Raw genomic sequence first — 19,078 nt, 5'->3', positions numbered from 1 at the left:
ACACATATATGCAAATATTAAACAAAACTAATGAGTGCAGGTCCCTTTAGGGAAAAAAAGTTCATTGAAAAAGCAGATTCTGGTGGCACTGTTGTTGAAGTGATTGTTGTAAGGAACTTCGTGCTATTCCTTGTGCTGCAATCATCATCAGTACTACAGCACCATGTGGTTATCTTCCACCTCCCCCACGGTCACTCAGGAATGCTTCATAGATTGTTTGAAATAAATCTTTTTTTTTACAACCCTACTCATCATTTTTCAGTAATTATATGGGACATCTGTCAGTTCTCACCTGATTACTCTCAAATATCCTGTGATCCTCATAAGGCAGCAATTATTTCAGTGAACTTTGGTGAGTATCAGCAAATTAATTCAAATTAGCGCTGCATTTGAGGCCACCCTGTCATCATTAAACATTTATTTATACTGACGCAGTTCTTGGGGTCACATTCAAGAGCACGATGGATGTTAGTTTATTTTCTTGTGTGTGCATGCCTTTGCTGCTTGTTTAATAAAGTTATCTGAAAATACTCAATAGCTTTATCAAAGGAAATGTTGTACAGCTGAAATTTTCAGAAGATGTATGATTGCTGGATTAATGATAACTTCTAATAATTTTGTTGAACCATAAGCATAATTTCTAAACTTGCAGACAGTACCAAATTTTGATGGGTGAGGTTTTGGAGCATGGAGGGTTGGGCATAGATAGTCAGATACCATAACAAATTACAGAAGGACGTCAGTCAACTTAGAGTTGACAAATAATTGGTAAATTAAGTTCAACACTGAACTTGTAAATTGTACATTTTCATAGGAAGAATAGGAAGGTACAAGTTGAAATGGATAGAAGAACAAGGGGGTCTTGGAACACATATTTCAATACCAAAAGTTTTGCTGAAACCTAGCAAAACCAAAAAGTAATTTATGCATCAGACTTTATTTCTAGGGGGATAGAATGAAAAGTAGGAAGGGTTTGCTAAAACTGTATTGTACTACAGTTGGGTTGCAGTTGGACAACGCATGTAGTTTTGAATACTGAAAAATATATTAAGGATATAGAAGCATGAGAAAGAATGAAGAGAACATTCGGAAGATATCTGGTTTGTACGGGTGTAACTATCAGGAAAGGATTAACATGCAGATTGAGGGAACTGAGTGGCCTACTCCTAATTTGAATGTTTGTGTTCATATACGGGGCCTGTATTTCTTTTCACTTGGAGCAGATAGGCTGAGGGATAGCCAGATAAGTGTACATAAATTAAAGTTTTCAACAGAGTGAATACAAAAGGTGTTCGGTCTTGAGGAAGAGCATAATTAGAGACCATCAATATTAGATATTCACCAAGAAATCTAACTGGGCATTCAAAGAAATACAGAACTTGGAACTTGCTGTCACAGTGTGTAGTTGAGGCAAATTGTATAAATGCAGTTAATAGGCAGCTATCAAAGCATACAAGGGAGGAACGGTGAAACAACATTGAATTGTATAGATTTACATTTTGGAAAAAAATGGGAGGACACTCGAGTGGAGCATAAACACCAGCATGATTTGCTAGGGCCAAATATATCCTTTTAAATCCAATGTGCTGTCTGAGGACCAGGAGCAGGTTGTTTAGTTGCATTGTTTACTACGGGGAAAAAAAATTAAGAAAATTTGAAATAATGAACAGTTAGGAGCATGGTGTAAAATGCACTTGAAGCTTAAGCTGATTTTTAGGCATGGAGTCACATTCCATAAAATATTGGTCTCATTAGGTTTCTGTTTTCCTTAATATTTTCATATTAGTGGCTATAAAATTTAAAAATAAAACACCCATCACAAATTAATTTTGTGGGAAGGTAGAGAAGAGAAACAACTTATAGTAAGCTAATAGAAAAAGTCTGATGGTCACCTGGAAAAAAGCCTGATTATGACCTAGAAAAAGCTTGATTCTTGGCCTGGAAAATTTTGGCTGTGACCTAGAAATACCCTGCATTTAAAAATGACATGCTTTGTTTTTTTTAACAGGAAGTGCAGACAAACATCATAGAGCTGAAAAGGCTGCAGTCTTACACCAGATACCTCATCCAGGTTTCAGTGAGAAATTTTTATGGAGATATGTCAAAAGAGCTGGGTCCACCAGCAATAAACCGGACATGGTTTGGAGGTGATATACTTTATTGGGTGATTGCAATTTAGTATGCATTACCTGTCAGACAACATTTATATCTATGGTAATGTGTAGTCATTAAATGTTATTGATGCATAATTAGCTATTTGTAATTCTGTTTAGCTCCACACCTAAACTATATTATCATAGAAATCCTAAAGTGCAGGAAGAGGCCATTTGGCCCATTGAGTCTGCACCAACCCTTTGAAGAGCATCCCACCCAGACTGATCCCAACCCATAAGCCCACATGAGTTTTTACATATGGCCAATCCACCTAACCTGCTTATCTTTGGATTGTAGAAGGAAACTGGAGACCGTAGGAATGAGGGAGAAAGCTTTTCACTGGCTGGAGTTGTACCTGGTACAAAAATATAGATGGTTGTCATTGTTAGAGGTCAGTCAACTCAGGATCCAGGAGAGTAGTGCCCCAGGCCTAACCATCTTCAGCTGCCCCATCAATGACCTTCCCTCCATTGTAAGGTCAGAAATGGAGTTATTTGCTGATGATTGCATGATGTGCAGCATCATTCCCAACTCCTCAAATGCTGAAGCAGTCCTTATCCAAATGCTGCAAGATCTGGACAGTATTCAAGGTCAGGCTAATGAATGGCAAATAACATTTGTACCACAAACGTCAAGCAATGACCACCAAGGCATTTTGTGCAAATTGGGAGCAAGCGGATAGCTAGCGAAAGAGTGGACCGACTCCAGGATAAAGAAAGAGGTTATGTATGGAGCCAGTGGAAATGGGTGAGATCCTTAATGAGTACTTTAAATTGTTATTCACCGAAGGGAGGGATGTGATGAAAGTTGATGTTAGCGAAAGGTGTGCGAACACTGTCATGGAGGTGGGCACAATGAAGGATGAAGTGTTGGGTGTTGTGAAAAGTAGAGGAGCCCCATGGCCTGATGGGCTCTATCCTAGGATACTGTGGGAAGCAAGGGAGGAAATAGCTGGGTCCTTAACAGATATCTTTGCATGCTTTTTGGCCTCAGCGAGGTTCCAGAGGACTGGAGAGTGGCCAATGGTGTTCCTTTGTTTTAGAAGGGAAACAGATGTAATGCAGGTAATTACAAGCCAGTGAGCCTGACATCAGTGATGGGGACCTAAAGGAGAAGATACTGAAAGACAGGATTTATTCACATTTGGAAGCAAATGCACTTTAGTGATAGGCAGCATGGGTTTGTGTGGGAAAGGTCATGTCTCACCAACTGAATTGAGTTTTTTTTTGAGGAAGTGACACGAATCATTGAGGGAAGGGAAATGAATGTTTTCTACATGGGCTTTAAGGAAGCTTTTGATAAGGTACCTCATGGCAGCCTGGTACTGAAGATAGAATCTCATCAAATCTGGGGTATGCTGGCGAGATGGATACAGGACTGGCTTGGCCATAAAAGACAGAGTAGCCACCGAAGGGTGCATTTTGGAATGGAGATCAGTAACTTGTGGTATTCCTCAGGAATCCGTGCTGGGACCTTTTGTTGTTTGGAAAATGTATAAATGATCTGGAAGAAAATGTAAGTGGTCTGATCACTAAATTTGCAGATGACACCAAAATTTGCAGAGTTGCAAATAGTGACAAGGATTTTCAAAGGATATTGCAGATTTGGCAGAGAAATGGCAGGCTGAGCTTAATTTGTTGGGTGGCACAGTGACTCAGTGGTTAGCACTGCTGCCTCACAGCGCCAAGCTTGTGGGTTCGATTCCACCCTCTGGTGACTGTGTGGAGTTTGCATATTCTCCCTGTGTCTGCGTGGGTTTCCTCCCAGGTGCTCTGGTTTCCTCCCACAGTCCAAAGATGTGCAGGCTAGGTGGATTGGCCATGCTAAATTACCTATAGTGTTCAGAGATGTGTAGATTAGGTGGGTTATAGGGTGTTGGGTCTGGGAGGAATGCTCTGAGAGTCAGTGTAGACGTGTTGAGTCAAAGGGTTTGTTTCCACACTGTGGGGATTCTATGATCTATGATCCGGACAAGTGTGAAGTGATGCGTTTTGGAAAATCGAATTTATTTGCAAATGAGACAATAATTGGCAGAACCCTTAGCATCAACATGCAGAGGGATCTGGGCATACAGGTCCACAGATCCCTGAAAGTGGCATTGGTGTTGGATAAGGTGGTCAAGAAGTCATACAGCACACTTAACTCCATTGGCCAGAATATTGAATATAAAAATTGGCAAGTTATGTTACAGCTGTTTAAAAGAAGTAAGTAGTTAGGGTACATTTGGAATATTGTGTGCAGTTCTAGTCAGTACATTACCAGAAGGATGTGATTGCTTTCAAGAGGACGTAGAAAAGGTTTCCCAGGATGTAGCCATGTCTCTGAGGGCTTTCGTTATGAGGGGAGGTTGGATAAACTCAGGCTGTTTTCATTGGAACGATGGAGGCTGAGGGGTAACCTGATAGAAATCTAAAAAATTGAGGCGTTGATAGGATGAATAGTCAAAGGCTTTTTCCCAGGTTGAAAGGTTAACTACAATAGGGCACAGATTCAAGCTGAGAGGAAGAAAGTTCAGGGGAGACGTGAAGGATAATTTTTCAGATTGGTGGCTGCCTGGAACATGCTGCCAGTTGAGGTGGTGGAAGCAGGCGCATTAACAATGTTTAAGGCACATCTTAATAGATGCACAAACAGGAGGTGAACAGAGGGATATAAACCATACATGGGCAGTAAGTAGATGGCCTAAATAAGGATTAGGAATTGGTGAAGGTTTGGTGGGCCGAAGTACCTGTTCCTCTGCGGTAGTGTATTGTACATCCAAATCTAACCGTTGCCCCGTGACATTCAGTAGCATTAGCATCGTTGAATCCCCACTATCAACGTCTTGTGTACTACTATTCACCAGAAACTGAACTGAACCAGCCATGGAAATACTGTGACTACAACAGCAGATCAAAGCTGGTGATGCTGCATTGAGTATCTCACCCTCTAACACCCCAAAGCTTGTTCTCCCTCCAAGGAACAAGTGAGGAGTGTGATAGATTACTCTTGACTGGTTCAGTGCAACTCCAACAACACTTGAAGCTTGACACCATCCAGGATAAAGCAGCCAGCTTGAATGGTATCATATCCATGAACGTTCAGTCACTCTGCCAATCATCATTTGCAGCAACAATGTACACCTTCCAAGAATACCCAGTCTACATAAGGAGTGCCAAACTTGTCATCTCATCTCTTAGTGCCCACAAAAAGTCTTTTTGCAATGCATTTATAAATCTTATTGGTTCAGTAGATATTGAGCAAAACGCTGCTGTGGTTTGAATTGCAGCCATCAGCAGCCCGGTTTGTTATAAAATGTAGGCTGGATTGATCAGAAAAATAGATCTGGAAATGGTATGCAGCAGGACACCTTTTTAAAATAATGAAATCAAAGTACTTGAGATGCCGGAGATCTGAAATAAAAACAGAAAATGCTGGAGAAATTCAGCAGGCTTGGCAGCATCCATGGTGAGAAAAACAGCATTGTCATTTTAAACCCAATATGACTGTTGTTCAAAATTCTACTGATAAGAGTGATATTCAGTTTAAAACATTCATCCATAGAAGTTGCCAGTTTTGCTGAGCTGCTTCAGCAATTCCTATCTTTGAAAATAGTGGTCATGTACGTGCAATAATGTATGTGAAGCAGTATAAAGGGATTCCAATAATTCTGTTTTGTACAATCCAGTGCCATCAGCACCACAACAAGTAGAAGTGATTGTATTATCAGACCACAGAGCAAAGGTTTCATGGGCTGCACCTTTAGAACCAAAGGGACCTGTGGAACAGCTTCGCTATCAAGTTCAATATAATGGAAATAATTATTGGCCTGCTGTGCCAATAAGATTAGACCAACTAGCAGATGGACGAAGACAGATTGAACTAGCAAACCTTCAAAGTGGAACTGAGTACCAGCTCCAGGTAAGCTAAGAGTAAATACTTAATTGTTCAACAATGTGTTTCTCTTGTATTAATTTGCTATCTTCCATATTATAGTCGTAGGTATCATCTAATTTGTTCTATATTAGGTCAGAATGTTTAAAAAGCATTTCTGTACAAAGGAAAAGGGTGAAAGTACGTATCCATCAATAACTGAGAGACGAACAAATATCATTTACAAAATGAAGGAAAACATAATTTCATCACACTGCAGACGGGTTGAATAAAAGCGGATTCCCTGACTTGCAAAATTTGAAATCTAGGAACAGTCTGCCAATTTCCTGCACTGTGACCAAACAACTAGGAGGAGCTATAATCATTTAGGTCTATGAACCTGTTATATACCATTTAAAAAGTATTTGACTGAAGTGTAACAAGCCTCCGTATACCTGCCTTTGCCTTCATGTCTGTTAGTTATTCAAAAAAAACTACCAATATCAATTTTAGAGTTAGTTGATCTGTCATCAATTAGCAGTTTCTGAATAGTTCCAAAGTTCTTCCACTGCTTGTGTAAAGAAGTGCAAGCTAATTTCAGTCCTAAAACATGTAGTGTTTTTTTAAAATATGCTGTCTGTGTGAGTTTCCAAAATGGTGGAAAATGCTTCTCTCTACCTATATCTTCTGTTCCAACTTTTATCCTGGACACTCAAATTACGCATTAAAATTTCCAAGAAATTCAACCCTGATTTATTTAGTCACTCCATATAGCTTAAATCATTGGAGATCAGGCATCATTTGAAAAATCTGTGTTACATTCCCTCCAAGGCCAACATCAGTGATAAAATGGCTAAAACTACTCTCAGTACTCTAGCTGTGGCCTCACCGGTTCGTTCTCATATAGCTGAAGAATGATTTCTACCCTGTTGCTTTCCAATCTTTCTATATCTAAAAACTAGCTTTCCTTCAGTTTTTTGTAGATTGATTTCTGTACCAGTTCATTAGAACATTTTAGCGATGTGTATGCTAAGCCTTATTGGACTGCACCACTTTCTCACTTTTCACTTAGAAATTTCCCTGTTCTATTCTTTGGGGAACTCCACTGGGCCTAGTGATGGCCTAGTGGTGTTATTGCTGGACTGTTAATCCAACGATCCAGATAATGTTCTGGGGACCTGGGTTCAAATCCCACCTTGGCAGATGGTGGAATTTGAATTCAGTAAATATCTGGAATTAAGAATCTAATGATGACGACGAATCTATTGTCGATTGACAAAAACCCATCTGGTTCACTAATGCCCGTTAGGGAAGGAAACTGCCATCCTTACCTGGTCTGGCCTAAGTGTGACTCCAGACCTGCAGCAATGTAGTTGACTCTGAACCACCCTCAGGCCACTTAGGGATGGGCAATAAATGCTTGCCATGTCAGCATGCCCTCGTTGAGTGAATAGGAGCTGATCCCAGCACCTTCACCATTAAAGGTTCAATCTTTTCTTTGTTTCCTCCTTTGCTATATGGATGTGTAGTATAATATTGGCAAATCTCTGCACTGGAATTGCACGCTTTTGTGAAGCTGGGGTTGGTCATGGCTCACCGAAGGCCAGCTTGTCTGGCAAGATGTCTTGGAGCAAATGATTGGGTATAGCATTCTTAAAAGTATTCTGCTCCTTCCACTTATTGTCATGACTTGTCAGCTTGTTCACCACAGACAAGCTCTGCAGGGAGTACCATACTCTGCCTTTGCAATAGGCCACCTATCATAAATGCAAATTTGAGTGCTTAACCTGAACTAATTGTTAAACTTTACCATCTTGGGGAAATTAGAGGGCAAGAATTTGACAAGAAAACCTTACAATCTTAAAATATGAAAATAGTGTAATTGTTCACTTTTTGATTCATGTGGTACAGATAATAAACTGTCAATAAGGATAAGAAATAACTCTACAAAGGCTGGTATCCTGTCACTAAGTCACTCTTTATTTTCCCATGCATTGTACATATCATTGACTCAGCTAGCTCAGAGCTGGCTACTAGAGTCCCTCTATTCAGGATCTGTCCCGAGGTGAGGTCACGCAATTGCCTTTACGCAAATGGCATCCCCCAAGTACAAGTTGGCCTGGTTAAGGGTGCCCACTTCTGTCGGCATACCCTATAACTCATCTGCTTCATTGTTGCATTTTCTAAAGCCAGTTGTGGTGCCTGTTTTGAAGTCCTGTTGGGCTTTAGCTCATATGAGCTTTCACATGATTACATCATTAATCCCTCATATCAAACGGTCTCTCAGCATCTCACTTAGGTTAAACCAAAACCACGTCGCTGTCAGTCATCTTAACCTTGTCAAAAATCCAGAAACAGATTCCCCTAGGTCTTGAACTGCTGAGCAGATCTCAGAATTAGAAGACGCTTGGAGGTGTAATATTTTTGGATAAATCAGTCAACCATTGTAAAGATCCTAACTCTTGAAAACCTCATGGAAAGCTAGGCTTTTAATAACCAAAAAAGCTGCGGGTCCACAAGCCTTCCATCTGCCCCAAATGTCATTTACACAGAAAAAATAATTCATTCTTCCCACATCCTGGGCTCAGTCTTAAATGGCAAAATCGAATGAGCCAAGCCTCCCTAATAGTGGTATGTTGCCAGGAATGCTTACCCAGCCCAAAGACAGCTGTTGCAAACGAATCTCTTTAGGTGTATTTTTCTCACATTGCCACTGAAATAATTCCACAAAGTCTGGTATCCCATCGTGAAGATACCCTTTATTTACGTACATCCTTGTAAAGTACAATGTATATCGGTGGTTCAAAGGTCCTTATTTTGATAATTTGTTTGTTTGGTGTAAAAGTGGTGTGTAATCTTATCTAAGGGAATGTGTAATGATTTTGCTAAGTGGACATATATTTTGGCAGGTATTGAGTTATCCCCCCGTTGGTGGAAGTTTTAGCTCAAGTGAAATTGTCTTGGGAAAAACATTTCTGACTCCTCGGTCTCCTCACCTTCTTTCAGTGGGAAATACCACAGCGACAATTCTCTGGCAGTTTATACCCAATCACACAATGGAGAAATACTGGTTTGAAATTTCCCAGGTATCTATCACTTTGACATTTACTTAAGTTGAAATTGCAATCGGAAATTTAACGTGCTCCCAGGCATCTCACTTGAAACAATATCTGGATGATTGGGCAGATAAAGGAGTGTGGTATCTTTTTTGCAGTGGCCTGCCTCTCTGGCACACTCAATGATTTCAATTGTACCTGCCCCACTGTTTTAACTCAGTTTCTTACCACAATGTCTTGTGCTTCTACCCAGAAAAGTCACGTTGGGAGTGCCTGGGAGTTCTTCTATTTTTTAGGTCTTGCTGAACGAAAGGCATAGCTACAATATGGATGTTAATAAAACCCAACTAAGTCTTTCTGCCGCCACCTTAAACTTCATGTCCCCACTTTGTCGGTATTGACAATGCTGAAAGCATGTTCTCCCACCAAAAATTTTATATACCATCATTTCTGACCCTATTCCTCTCCTTGAATATGATTTGTATCTTCTGTATTTGGTTTAACCTTAAGCTGAGCTTCAAATTCCACAGTGATAATGGGAACTGCAGATGCTGGAGAATCCAAGATAATAAAACGTGAGGCTGAATGAACACAGCAGGCCCAGCAGCATCTCAGATGAAGGGTCTAGGCCCGAAACGTCAGCTTTTGTGCTCCTTAGATGCTGCTGTGTTCATCCAGCCTCACATTTTATTATCTTCAAATTCCACATCTTATTTAACACCAAACTATCTAATTCATTAACTCAATATCATTTGCCTGACTTTTAGTGAACCACACCAGCATTGAAACCCATATGTACACTTGCTCATTATCAGCTTTGTTTATTAGAAATCCTCTTATTATCTTTTTCATCTTGCTGAAGCTGCAATCTGCACAAAATGCCAGTTCCCTGTATATCCTTTGCTAACTGCCAACTATCATTTAGATATAAGGGCTTCAATGCATAAATCAATATCCTTTTCAAATACTTTGGCTTACTTTGGACTGACCTGCCACTGCAACTGCAACATGTGCTCCTTGGCTGTTTTGTTTTTTCAATCCCCTTCACCATCTGTTTTGCCATCAATGAAAGACATGAGTTGCCTAAGCCATTTACTGCCTAATCCTCTCCACCTTTGTTGGTAACCTGCTCGAAAATTTTTCAAACGAGATTTTGGCACTGCTTCTAATAATTCTTCAGCTGGTTAATGTCAGTCTGCTTTGTGAGCATCTTTGGGGTGACTGCAACATCCAGCCTTACAGAAACATAAATTGTGTTTGCACCGAGTTAGAGGTTGATGTTTTAAGGGTTCCCAGTTGTGTGGCCAGAGCAAGGGAGCACTTATCTGATAAGCTTTGTTGGAAACTTGAACCATCTTAGAGTGCTGATGGGAAGCCCATCACTTGGTTGGACAGGAAAGCAAGCAACTTCTTCAGTAAACCGAGCTGACAGATTTTCCATAAAGGTGAGTGTGACAAAAAGTTGTTCTTTTTAAATGACTGGAGCATGTATCTATAAGGATCATTGATTAGTTTGAATCCTGTGGCCAGTTGTCATTACTGAGTTAGATGTGCAAAGACAGGAGGAATCCCAGCTCCATGTACATTTCCCATTCTCGTGGGTGTGGGAGGGTAGGATGTGTTGGGTGACCCAGCACTAACTATTAAACCGCTGGTTCCTGACATGGGTGGAAAAAACAACCTCCAGTTTCCAGCAATGTTTGTTCAAAGTTTAAATATAAAGATTAAAATGTAAAACCTCTCTCCTGCTGCCATCCCCTTACTCCAAGCTCCATCTATTCCATCATGACCCCACCCCATACCATCATGTCAATGTACTGTTTTCCTTGGCCCCTTATATTCCCATGTGTCCTATCATGCCCATAGGCTTTTACAACCATTGCCAACTCAGTGTTCACTCATATCCTGAATCTATCACCCCTTGCCCCTCCCTCTCTATGCCATCTCACCAGTTATCCTGCATGGGCATACATCGGGAGACATCCTGCCCAAAAATATAATTAATATTTGATTATGTCATTAGTGGAAAAGCCATAACCCTAATTGTCACAAAAGTCTGAAACATTGAAATTGCTTCAACTAATCCCTTTTGAAATCAAACCTTAAGCTTAAAAGCACAAAGATTTATGTACAGAAACATTTTGCTTAAATTCTTGATACCTAAAGACAACAAACATTTCCATTTGTCCATCAGTTGGAGTTGTCCATCAATAGGCACTTCATTGTGAAAGTTTAGGAAATGCAGCACCAATCCCTATCATGGTGAACAGGTACCTTGAAATAATTATAGTATTTAAAACAATATTTTGGACTCTTTCTTGACAACTTTGCAAGTTTCAATAAGTCTATGCACTTTGTATTCACAAGCATGCCTTTTCATAATTCCAAGGGGCACCTTACCTCAACCAAATGTCTCTACAGATTAGATGCATAACTCTTCAAAAGGGCAGCAAAATAAAACGTCTTACCTCTCATCCCAACATGCTCTCGTGCCAAACCCTGCAACCTAATGCCCTGTCCTTTTATCATAAAATCACAGAATCCTCACAGTGCAGAAAGAGGCCATTCAGCCCATCTGGTCTACACTGACTTCTGAAAGGCATCCCACCAATGATTCTCATTCCAACTTAGTGCGTACTTCCACTGAATAGCCCTATTACTTCAATTTCTATATTGAGGAATACATCTCATTAATAAATATACATGTTGAAACTTATTGATGTTTCCAGACAGATCTTGATGCATTCTGACATCATGACAGACCTTAGTATTTGTTGATGCTTCTTAACAGGTCATAGCAATTGTCTTGTCTATTATTGACAGGTCTTCAACAGATTTTGACAAGTTAGACATAAGCCAAGGGGTTTGTTAACCTCTCTACTCCCAATCGTGTCCGCAGTTAACAGTCCAAAAGTGTGCTGAACAATTTGCTACCAGTAAGTCCCAGAACCCTACTCACTGGGTGTGCTGAGACCAAATCCATGAGGTTATTTCTTCTCTTCAAACTGGGTATCTTGGCTATCAAAATGAAATACACTGAGGAGATCCTGCTCTTGTCTAATTCCCAATCTCTATGCTCCAGATTCCAGGGACTGCAGAATCCAATTTTAGTGAAGGAGGCCAGTCATTTAGATTCCTCTGAGAACTGTGCATGACGGACTTCCGGCCTGCCCAAAACCCCATCCAGGTGAAAATGGGAAAGGCTGGTTTTGATAGGCAGAACTTGGGATTCCTGACATCTTCTAATGTTTTCACCATGGTGTTTGCCATTGTGGTGAAAATTGTGCTGAGTGTTGCTAATTGCAGCTGGGTAGTTATTCTAATGTTCTGAATGAGCTTGCATTAAGAAGAGCAGAGAAAAGGCTTTCCTCACACTTGCTTATATGTGGTTAAAGTATTAGTATGCAGAAACAAGGTCAAATTTTAATTCAGTGCTTGCCAACTAATTGGATTGTAAATCTAAGTGAAAGATGAAGTTAGTTTTACTTATAGAAAGGCAACATTCCCAGGTGTACTTCTGATGAGCCAGCCACAAGTAGGATGTGACATTGGTGTTAGTTTTACTGTGTTTGATCCTTTTTCAAAAATGTCCTCACGTGCATCACCTCCACTGATAGAAGGGAAGTACACGTTCCACTAGTTTGGTGAGATAGGTTGCTAATGTGCATTCTGAAAGAATTAAATGTGAAATGTCACTGGCTTTTAATATACATATAATCTTTTGAACTGCATGGTCTTTTTTTAAGCGTATATTGTTCTTCATTAGTCCAAAATATTTCTTCTGCTAATTTATTGAAAATGTTGCAAGATTAAATGTGCTGTTACTATTGACTGCTGTTTTAAATGTTTGCATATTTTATTTAACAAGGACACCAGCAGAGAAATTTGGAAACGAATGCAAGTGAACTGCACCAGTAATGTGGATTACAGTTGCATTGTACTGGGTCTACATCCATCGAGAATATATGCAGTGAGAGCAGTTGTTACTTACAAATCAAACATTTCATGTGCATCTGCCATGAAAGTATTTGAGACTAAAGGTAGTAATGTGATAGAAATCCATTATTCTAAGCAAATTGTGTTCTGATTTGACTTGTATGAGATGTCCTTAGGCTGTGTTTTTTCTTTATTTTGCACTGGATGTTTTGGAAATAAGCTAGCCTTTGAAACTGTTTCTTGAATACCATTATTTATTTTACTTATTTCTATGGTGAAGCATGAAGTATTATAAAGGTTAGTTGCCTGAAATGTTTTTAGAAGGTTTTGAAGAATTTTAAAACTTTCATATAAGAAGTTTTGTCTAAGATTGTATAATTTAAACCAAAGTGTAAACTTATTTATTTCCAGCAGTTAACTTGGACCAAAGTTTTGAGAGCGAGCTGATCTAATTCTGTCCCAGACAATCAGAAATAACTTGACAAATTCTTTAATTTTTGATTTTTGTTGTCCTCCACAACTGATCCAAGCCTTGTTCTTTTTCCCTAACTATTCTACTAAGTGGCTTTATTTACAAATTTACCAAAAGATAATGCAATTGTGACATTTTTGTTGATGAAATAATTACTTTACCACCTAGGGATCAATAATCTGTCAGAGAGGATTCTCCACTTCTCCTTATTTCAACTGTCTAGTGTTAATATCCTTTTAAATCAATCAATAAAAATGAAAATTTTTCCTCAATCAAACACAGCGTTGGCCAATACCAGTGCATTTGTTTTGTGACTAATGCAGATATGTATTTGTTTGATGAAAGTACTCCTTTACCCATAAGTAAATATTCAGACTACCTTAGTGGGCTTCAATTTTCATTCTTCTTATTCAAACGTTATTAATATAAACATTTCTTGACCTCAACCTGTGGCCTTTTTCTTGATTTTACAGTGATGATTTTTTTTTGTTTACATGGCCCTGCTGCCCGTACATTATTTGCTGAGAAGTGTCTAGAGATTACGTTGTGAAAATGGTTTTGAGGAGCCCCACAACTTCAGCTTTTGGTTATGTCTCTTATCTGCGCTGCATCTCAAAGATGATGACTCTGTTGCTATCTTTGGTGGCACAGTAAAAACTGGGAAAGCAATATAGTGAGCCTGTGTCATTGCTCTGTAGGTGTTGGTTACGTCAGGTGGCTGGACAGCAGGTTTGCAATGCACAGTGATGCCAGCAATGTTCACTTGCTAGACTGGCTGAGATTCAGCCTCTCCCCTCGTTTGATACCTGACAATCACGAGTTGTCTCGCTAGTGAGAGAACAGCACTATGGTCTGGTAGGGCTATGGTGCCTTTAAGCTACACTCTAAGTGTTTTGATGCTGTAGGTTTCTGTATCACAGGACTGAATATTGACATTATCTGTACATACTATTAAGGACCATTGTTTGTCATACTTTTCTAAAAGCCTTCGAGCCTGCCCAGTTAGACCATATCTGGACAGAAGTGTTATAAAATTGCACATATCTAGATTAGACATTTAGATGAATAACGTTGCCTTTAGCACTTTTAATGGTGGATTATTTGTGAATATAATTGTGACTGCTTTTTGTCTTTTCTTTTATATTGTTAACAGTGTGCTTGTTCTTTTATAGCTGGTGTTCCAGGTAAACCAGGTACACCGTATACCGTTCATGATGATATTAACTGGATTAAAGCAGACGACAATGGGGATAATATAACGTACTACATTCTGCAGGTGCAGTAAGTGCATAATCATTAGAACAAAGGGAAACAATCACTTTTGGGACAAAGCTGATTGTACACAATCCTCTTTAGTATTATGAAGCAGTGCATCATGAAAGTGATGCAAAACTACGCAAGTTTTGATCTCCAAAATGAATAAATATTTTCCAAAAAATATTGGTTCAGACTTTCCGAGTAAAGGCAATTTTGTCACTCGGGCTCTTTTTGCTTGTGAAAGAAGAGCTCTCCCTATATCAGAGAGGCGATTTCAATTAGAGCTCCCACAGAAATGCTGAGTTGTACTTTTGTTCTGATGGTTCTTTTGTAACACAGAGCTGTCAGAGGAAGGCAGCCCATGCCCCTTTTTCATAGTGGTCTCAAATGTAAAGGTCCTCACTATCCACTATCACTTTGACAGCTCCTGTCAGGAAAAAGTCCACAAAGCACGATGTTAGGGTGTTGGAGAACTGGATGGATATTGAAGGGGTTGGGGTTGTAGGATGCCAGCTGGGTGGGAATAATATGTCAGCTTGCCAGCTGTGTAATTTTTCAATGAGGGAGGGAAATCTGCTGGCTGGATAGGGTGCCATATGATTTGGGAGAAGAACACATGTTCAGAAGATACCAAGTGGGGAGATGCTAGTGTTCCAGGGAGCAAGTTAGCAAGATTAGTGATGCAGCTTTTTGAGTATGCCAGGGTCGGTGGAAGAAATCAGGTCTGGCGGCAAGTGGAAGGGTTTGGTGTTGGGGTATTTGGAGCTGGTACGGCTGGGGTTAGGCGATCAGTTTAGGTCTGATGGGGGTGGCACAGTCGCATTGGCATTAGGAATTGGGATGTGTCTGATGACGTATGTCATTTCATTTCTAAATATACCAGATAAAGTAAGTCCCCAATCGCTGTAGTATAACACTTTGCTAAGATAACCTAGTCAAAGCGACCTTTCAAGAAATGATTATTATATTGAAATAGAAATGAGAGTGGGTGGGGAGGGGAATCATTTTGAATTTGGAGACAAGCTCTATAGTGTTAGAGTCAGGGAAATTTTACATCTCACTGCATTCTTGACTGAAAAGTGTTCGATCCTCATTGTTTGTCATATGATACATGGGCAATCATTTCCTCATCATTAAGTTTCAAAGATTCCACTGCTTATCCAAGTTGCAATTAATATTTCAGCCTCACCAATGGGGTAAATGTCCAGCAAGAAGCTTCAAAAATGTGCAACTGGCAACTGAGTAACCTTGCCAACACAGCAAGGTGCATAAAATATAGCATCAAAATGAAGACCCAAATTATCTTTGGTTGAGCATCCGCACTGAAGAGTTAGTGCCTGGGCTTAAGCAATACCAATATCTTGATATCTGGAATTCTCTTTCCGAGAGAAGTGGAGGCTGTCTTGTTGAATTTATTTATCGCTGAATTACGTAGTTCTCTTAGCCTGCAAGGGAAACTGTGGTTAGGGGATCTAGAGTGGGGAGCAAACAGAAAATGGAGTTGCAACTACAGTCAACTAGATCTTATTGAATGCCTAAAGATGCTGATGGGCCTATTCCTGTTCCTATTTCCAATGGTCCTCTGATCTTGCAAACGTTTGCAGATGAAGGAACGGAAATGATAGATTGATAGCTGAATTAGACAACGTTGTTTCATCAGTAAACACTGATTTGATGTGTTAACTTCAGTTAGTTTACCATAATTTGATTTGAAGCAAAAGTGAATACAATGATTTTATGATCCTTCCCTTTTCTCCAAGAAAACTAGCTGGGAAAGGAAATACGCCCAATCTTGAAGCAGGCTAGGATCAAGTCTAGCCAAAGAGTGCCAACTTCAATTGTGCTAGTTAATTATTTTTTGCCAAACTATTCAGTCACATGAAGTGGTGTTGAGCAGTTTTTTTTGTTCAAAGGATGTAAACGTCTCTGGCTAGGCTGAAATTTGTTGACCATCCCTAACTGACCTACAGATAGTGGTGGTGAGCTGCCATCTTGAACCACGTGCAGTTCTTTGAGTATGGGCTGACCTGTGCTGCTTCTGGCTTTGTTGTCCTCCACGGTTCAACAGAGACGAATGGATGAGAAGTGCTAATTCCTCTCTCAATTCCAATGATGCTCATTATAATACACCCACTTTAACTGAGGGCAACCTAGTTCATTGAATTACACCTGGAATTATGTGGTAATTATGATGCAATTTGAAAATGCACATGGATTTTGAAAGCTGGTTTTCATTGTCAATCTAATTCAGATTTTCAGTAGATACAGGTTTAAAAAAACACAATTCTTATTTTAAACAGGAATTTCAAAAATGAAACAAGGCTGCAGAACTTCAACAACTCGGATGAATGGATCACTGTCTATCAGGGTTCCTGCAGTAGTATGATCTGTACTTGGCGTAATCAGCATTTGAGTGGGTTTTATCATGTGAGAGTTGTAGCAGTTAATGGCATCGGCATGGGTGAATTCAGTGAGACAAGTGGCGAGATCATCATGAAACTCAATGGTGAGAAATAACACTATTTTAGATTATAGATTGTATAAAAAAATTTTTCCAAATTAATGAATCATCAGATAAATCAAAGATGTTTGATTGTTAAATGATGCAAAGCTTTATCCTTTTTGTCCTTTTAGAGTGGTTGTTTAGATTTTGAGGGGTGCTTATGATTTTTAAGGGCCACATTTTCATTCTCACTAATTCCTTTATTTAAGTGATGCAGTTGAATAATAACACCTTCTTCTGTATGTGTGTTAACATGAGGTATTTGGATTTAAACAGAATTTGTGCTTCAGAAGAATTTGTAAATATATTAATATCCTCAAATTATCAATCCTTTATTCCAGCTAAAGTCACAACACACAATGCATTAATTTCACAGTAAGTAAATTGGGATAAGACAAAAGCACCCTATCTTCCTCCTCCTCCTCATTTTTGAGCTCCCTCTCTGTCCCTCCCTTTGCAACCTTCCAACCTTATACTTACCCTTTGTAGTCCATCTTGCACACACCCCCAGTCTTGCAGCATCCATATTTCTCCCCTCATCCTTATGGTCTGCTGTCACTTCTTCTATCCTCCCATTGTCACTCTCTCTACCACCACAACCTCAATCTCTCTCACTTTCCTACTTGAAGCCTCTGTGTGTCCCTTCCTTTTCAACCCCTGAAACCACCCCCTGCACTACCCTGACCCCTGCAGCCTTTTCCTGTACTGCTCCTGATTCTTTCCACCTCACTGTCGATCCATCTTCCACATTGAACCCTGTAGACCACTCCTTCTATTCCCCCACACCATGATCTGAAGCCTCCCAGTTTTCTCTTCTGCCCCAGATCACTGCAACTTTCTCTTTCATCCCACACCCCTAAACTTGCAATGTCTGCCTTTCTCCCACTTTCCTGTCTCATTCTTCTCACCACCTTGCCGTAACCCTGCAGGCTCCTCTGTGTCTCTGTCTCTGTTTCGATCTCCACCCCTTTCTATCAAGCAATCATCTCATCCTCCAACTGCGCCTCCCCACTATTATCTCTCCAAAGCCCCCCACCACCATCATCTCTCCAACCTATCCCCCAACACCGTCGTCTCTCCAACTTGCCCCCCCCTCCACCCCACCATCGTCTCTCCAACTCCCCCCCCCCCCCCACCATTGTCTGTCCAGCCTTCTCCCAACCCCCCCCCACCCCCCCCAACCATCATCTCTCCAACCTCCCTCACTAATGTCTCTCTAACTTACCCCACTCACTGTCATCTCTCCATCCTACCCCTCCCCCCACCCACTATAATGTCTCCGATCTCTTTCCCACCCACTATCATTCTTCCGCTCCCTCGTTAGGTAATGGCCTAGTGGTGGTATTGCTGGACTATTAACCCAGAGACCCAGGTAATGGTCAGGGGATTTGGTTTGAATCCTGCCAGGACAAATGGTGGAAGTTGAATTCAATAAAAATTTGCAATTAAGAGTCAAATGATGACTGTGAATCCATTGCCAATTGTTGGAAAAACCCATCTGGCTTACTAATATTCTTATCCTACATGTATCTCCAGCCTCGTGACTCTTAAACTGCCCTCTGATCAATTTAAGGTTGGCCCACAAATAGCAGTGATGCCCTCATCCTGTGAATGAATAATGTATCATGAATGTGCGATCTGTCCACCCCCTCACTTTCTCTTTGCCCCCCCCCCCTCAACCTTAGTGGCATCCCACTCTCTCTTTCCTTTTCCTTTCCTTTCCTTTCCTTTCCTTTCCTTTCCTTTCCTTTCCTTTCCTTTCCGTCCTTTACTTTCCTTTCCTTTCCTTTCCTTTCCTTTCCTTTCCTTTCCTTTCCGTCCTTTCCGTCCTTTACTTTCCTTTACTTT

At 40.2% G+C, this 19,078-nt stretch overlaps 1 protein-coding gene across 1 annotated transcript in view; it reads left to right on the top strand.

Annotated features, from left to right (window-relative positions):
- Window positions 1-19,078, top strand: part of ros1 (c-ros oncogene 1, receptor tyrosine kinase) — a 209,736-nt gene that overhangs the window by 83,897 nt on the left and 106,761 nt on the right. The window contains exons 29-34 of the mRNA XM_048540717.2: window positions 2,009-2,147; window positions 5,822-6,054; window positions 8,916-9,092; window positions 12,931-13,102; window positions 14,643-14,751; window positions 17,028-17,233. Of these exons, the coding sequence (XP_048396674.2) occupies window positions 2,009-2,147; window positions 5,822-6,054; window positions 8,916-9,092; window positions 12,931-13,102; window positions 14,643-14,751; window positions 17,028-17,233 (1,036 nt within the window). The remainder of the gene's footprint in view (window positions 1-2,008; window positions 2,148-5,821; window positions 6,055-8,915; window positions 9,093-12,930; window positions 13,103-14,642; window positions 14,752-17,027; window positions 17,234-19,078) is intronic.

Source organism: Stegostoma tigrinum, chromosome 12 (genome assembly GCF_030684315.1).
Source record: "Stegostoma tigrinum isolate sSteTig4 chromosome 12, sSteTig4.hap1, whole genome shotgun sequence".
Taxonomy (NCBI): Eukaryota; Metazoa; Chordata; class Chondrichthyes; order Orectolobiformes; family Stegostomatidae; genus Stegostoma; species Stegostoma tigrinum.
Note: the sequence above shows the minus strand (reverse complement) of the source record. Positions and strands in the feature narration are given on the sequence as shown.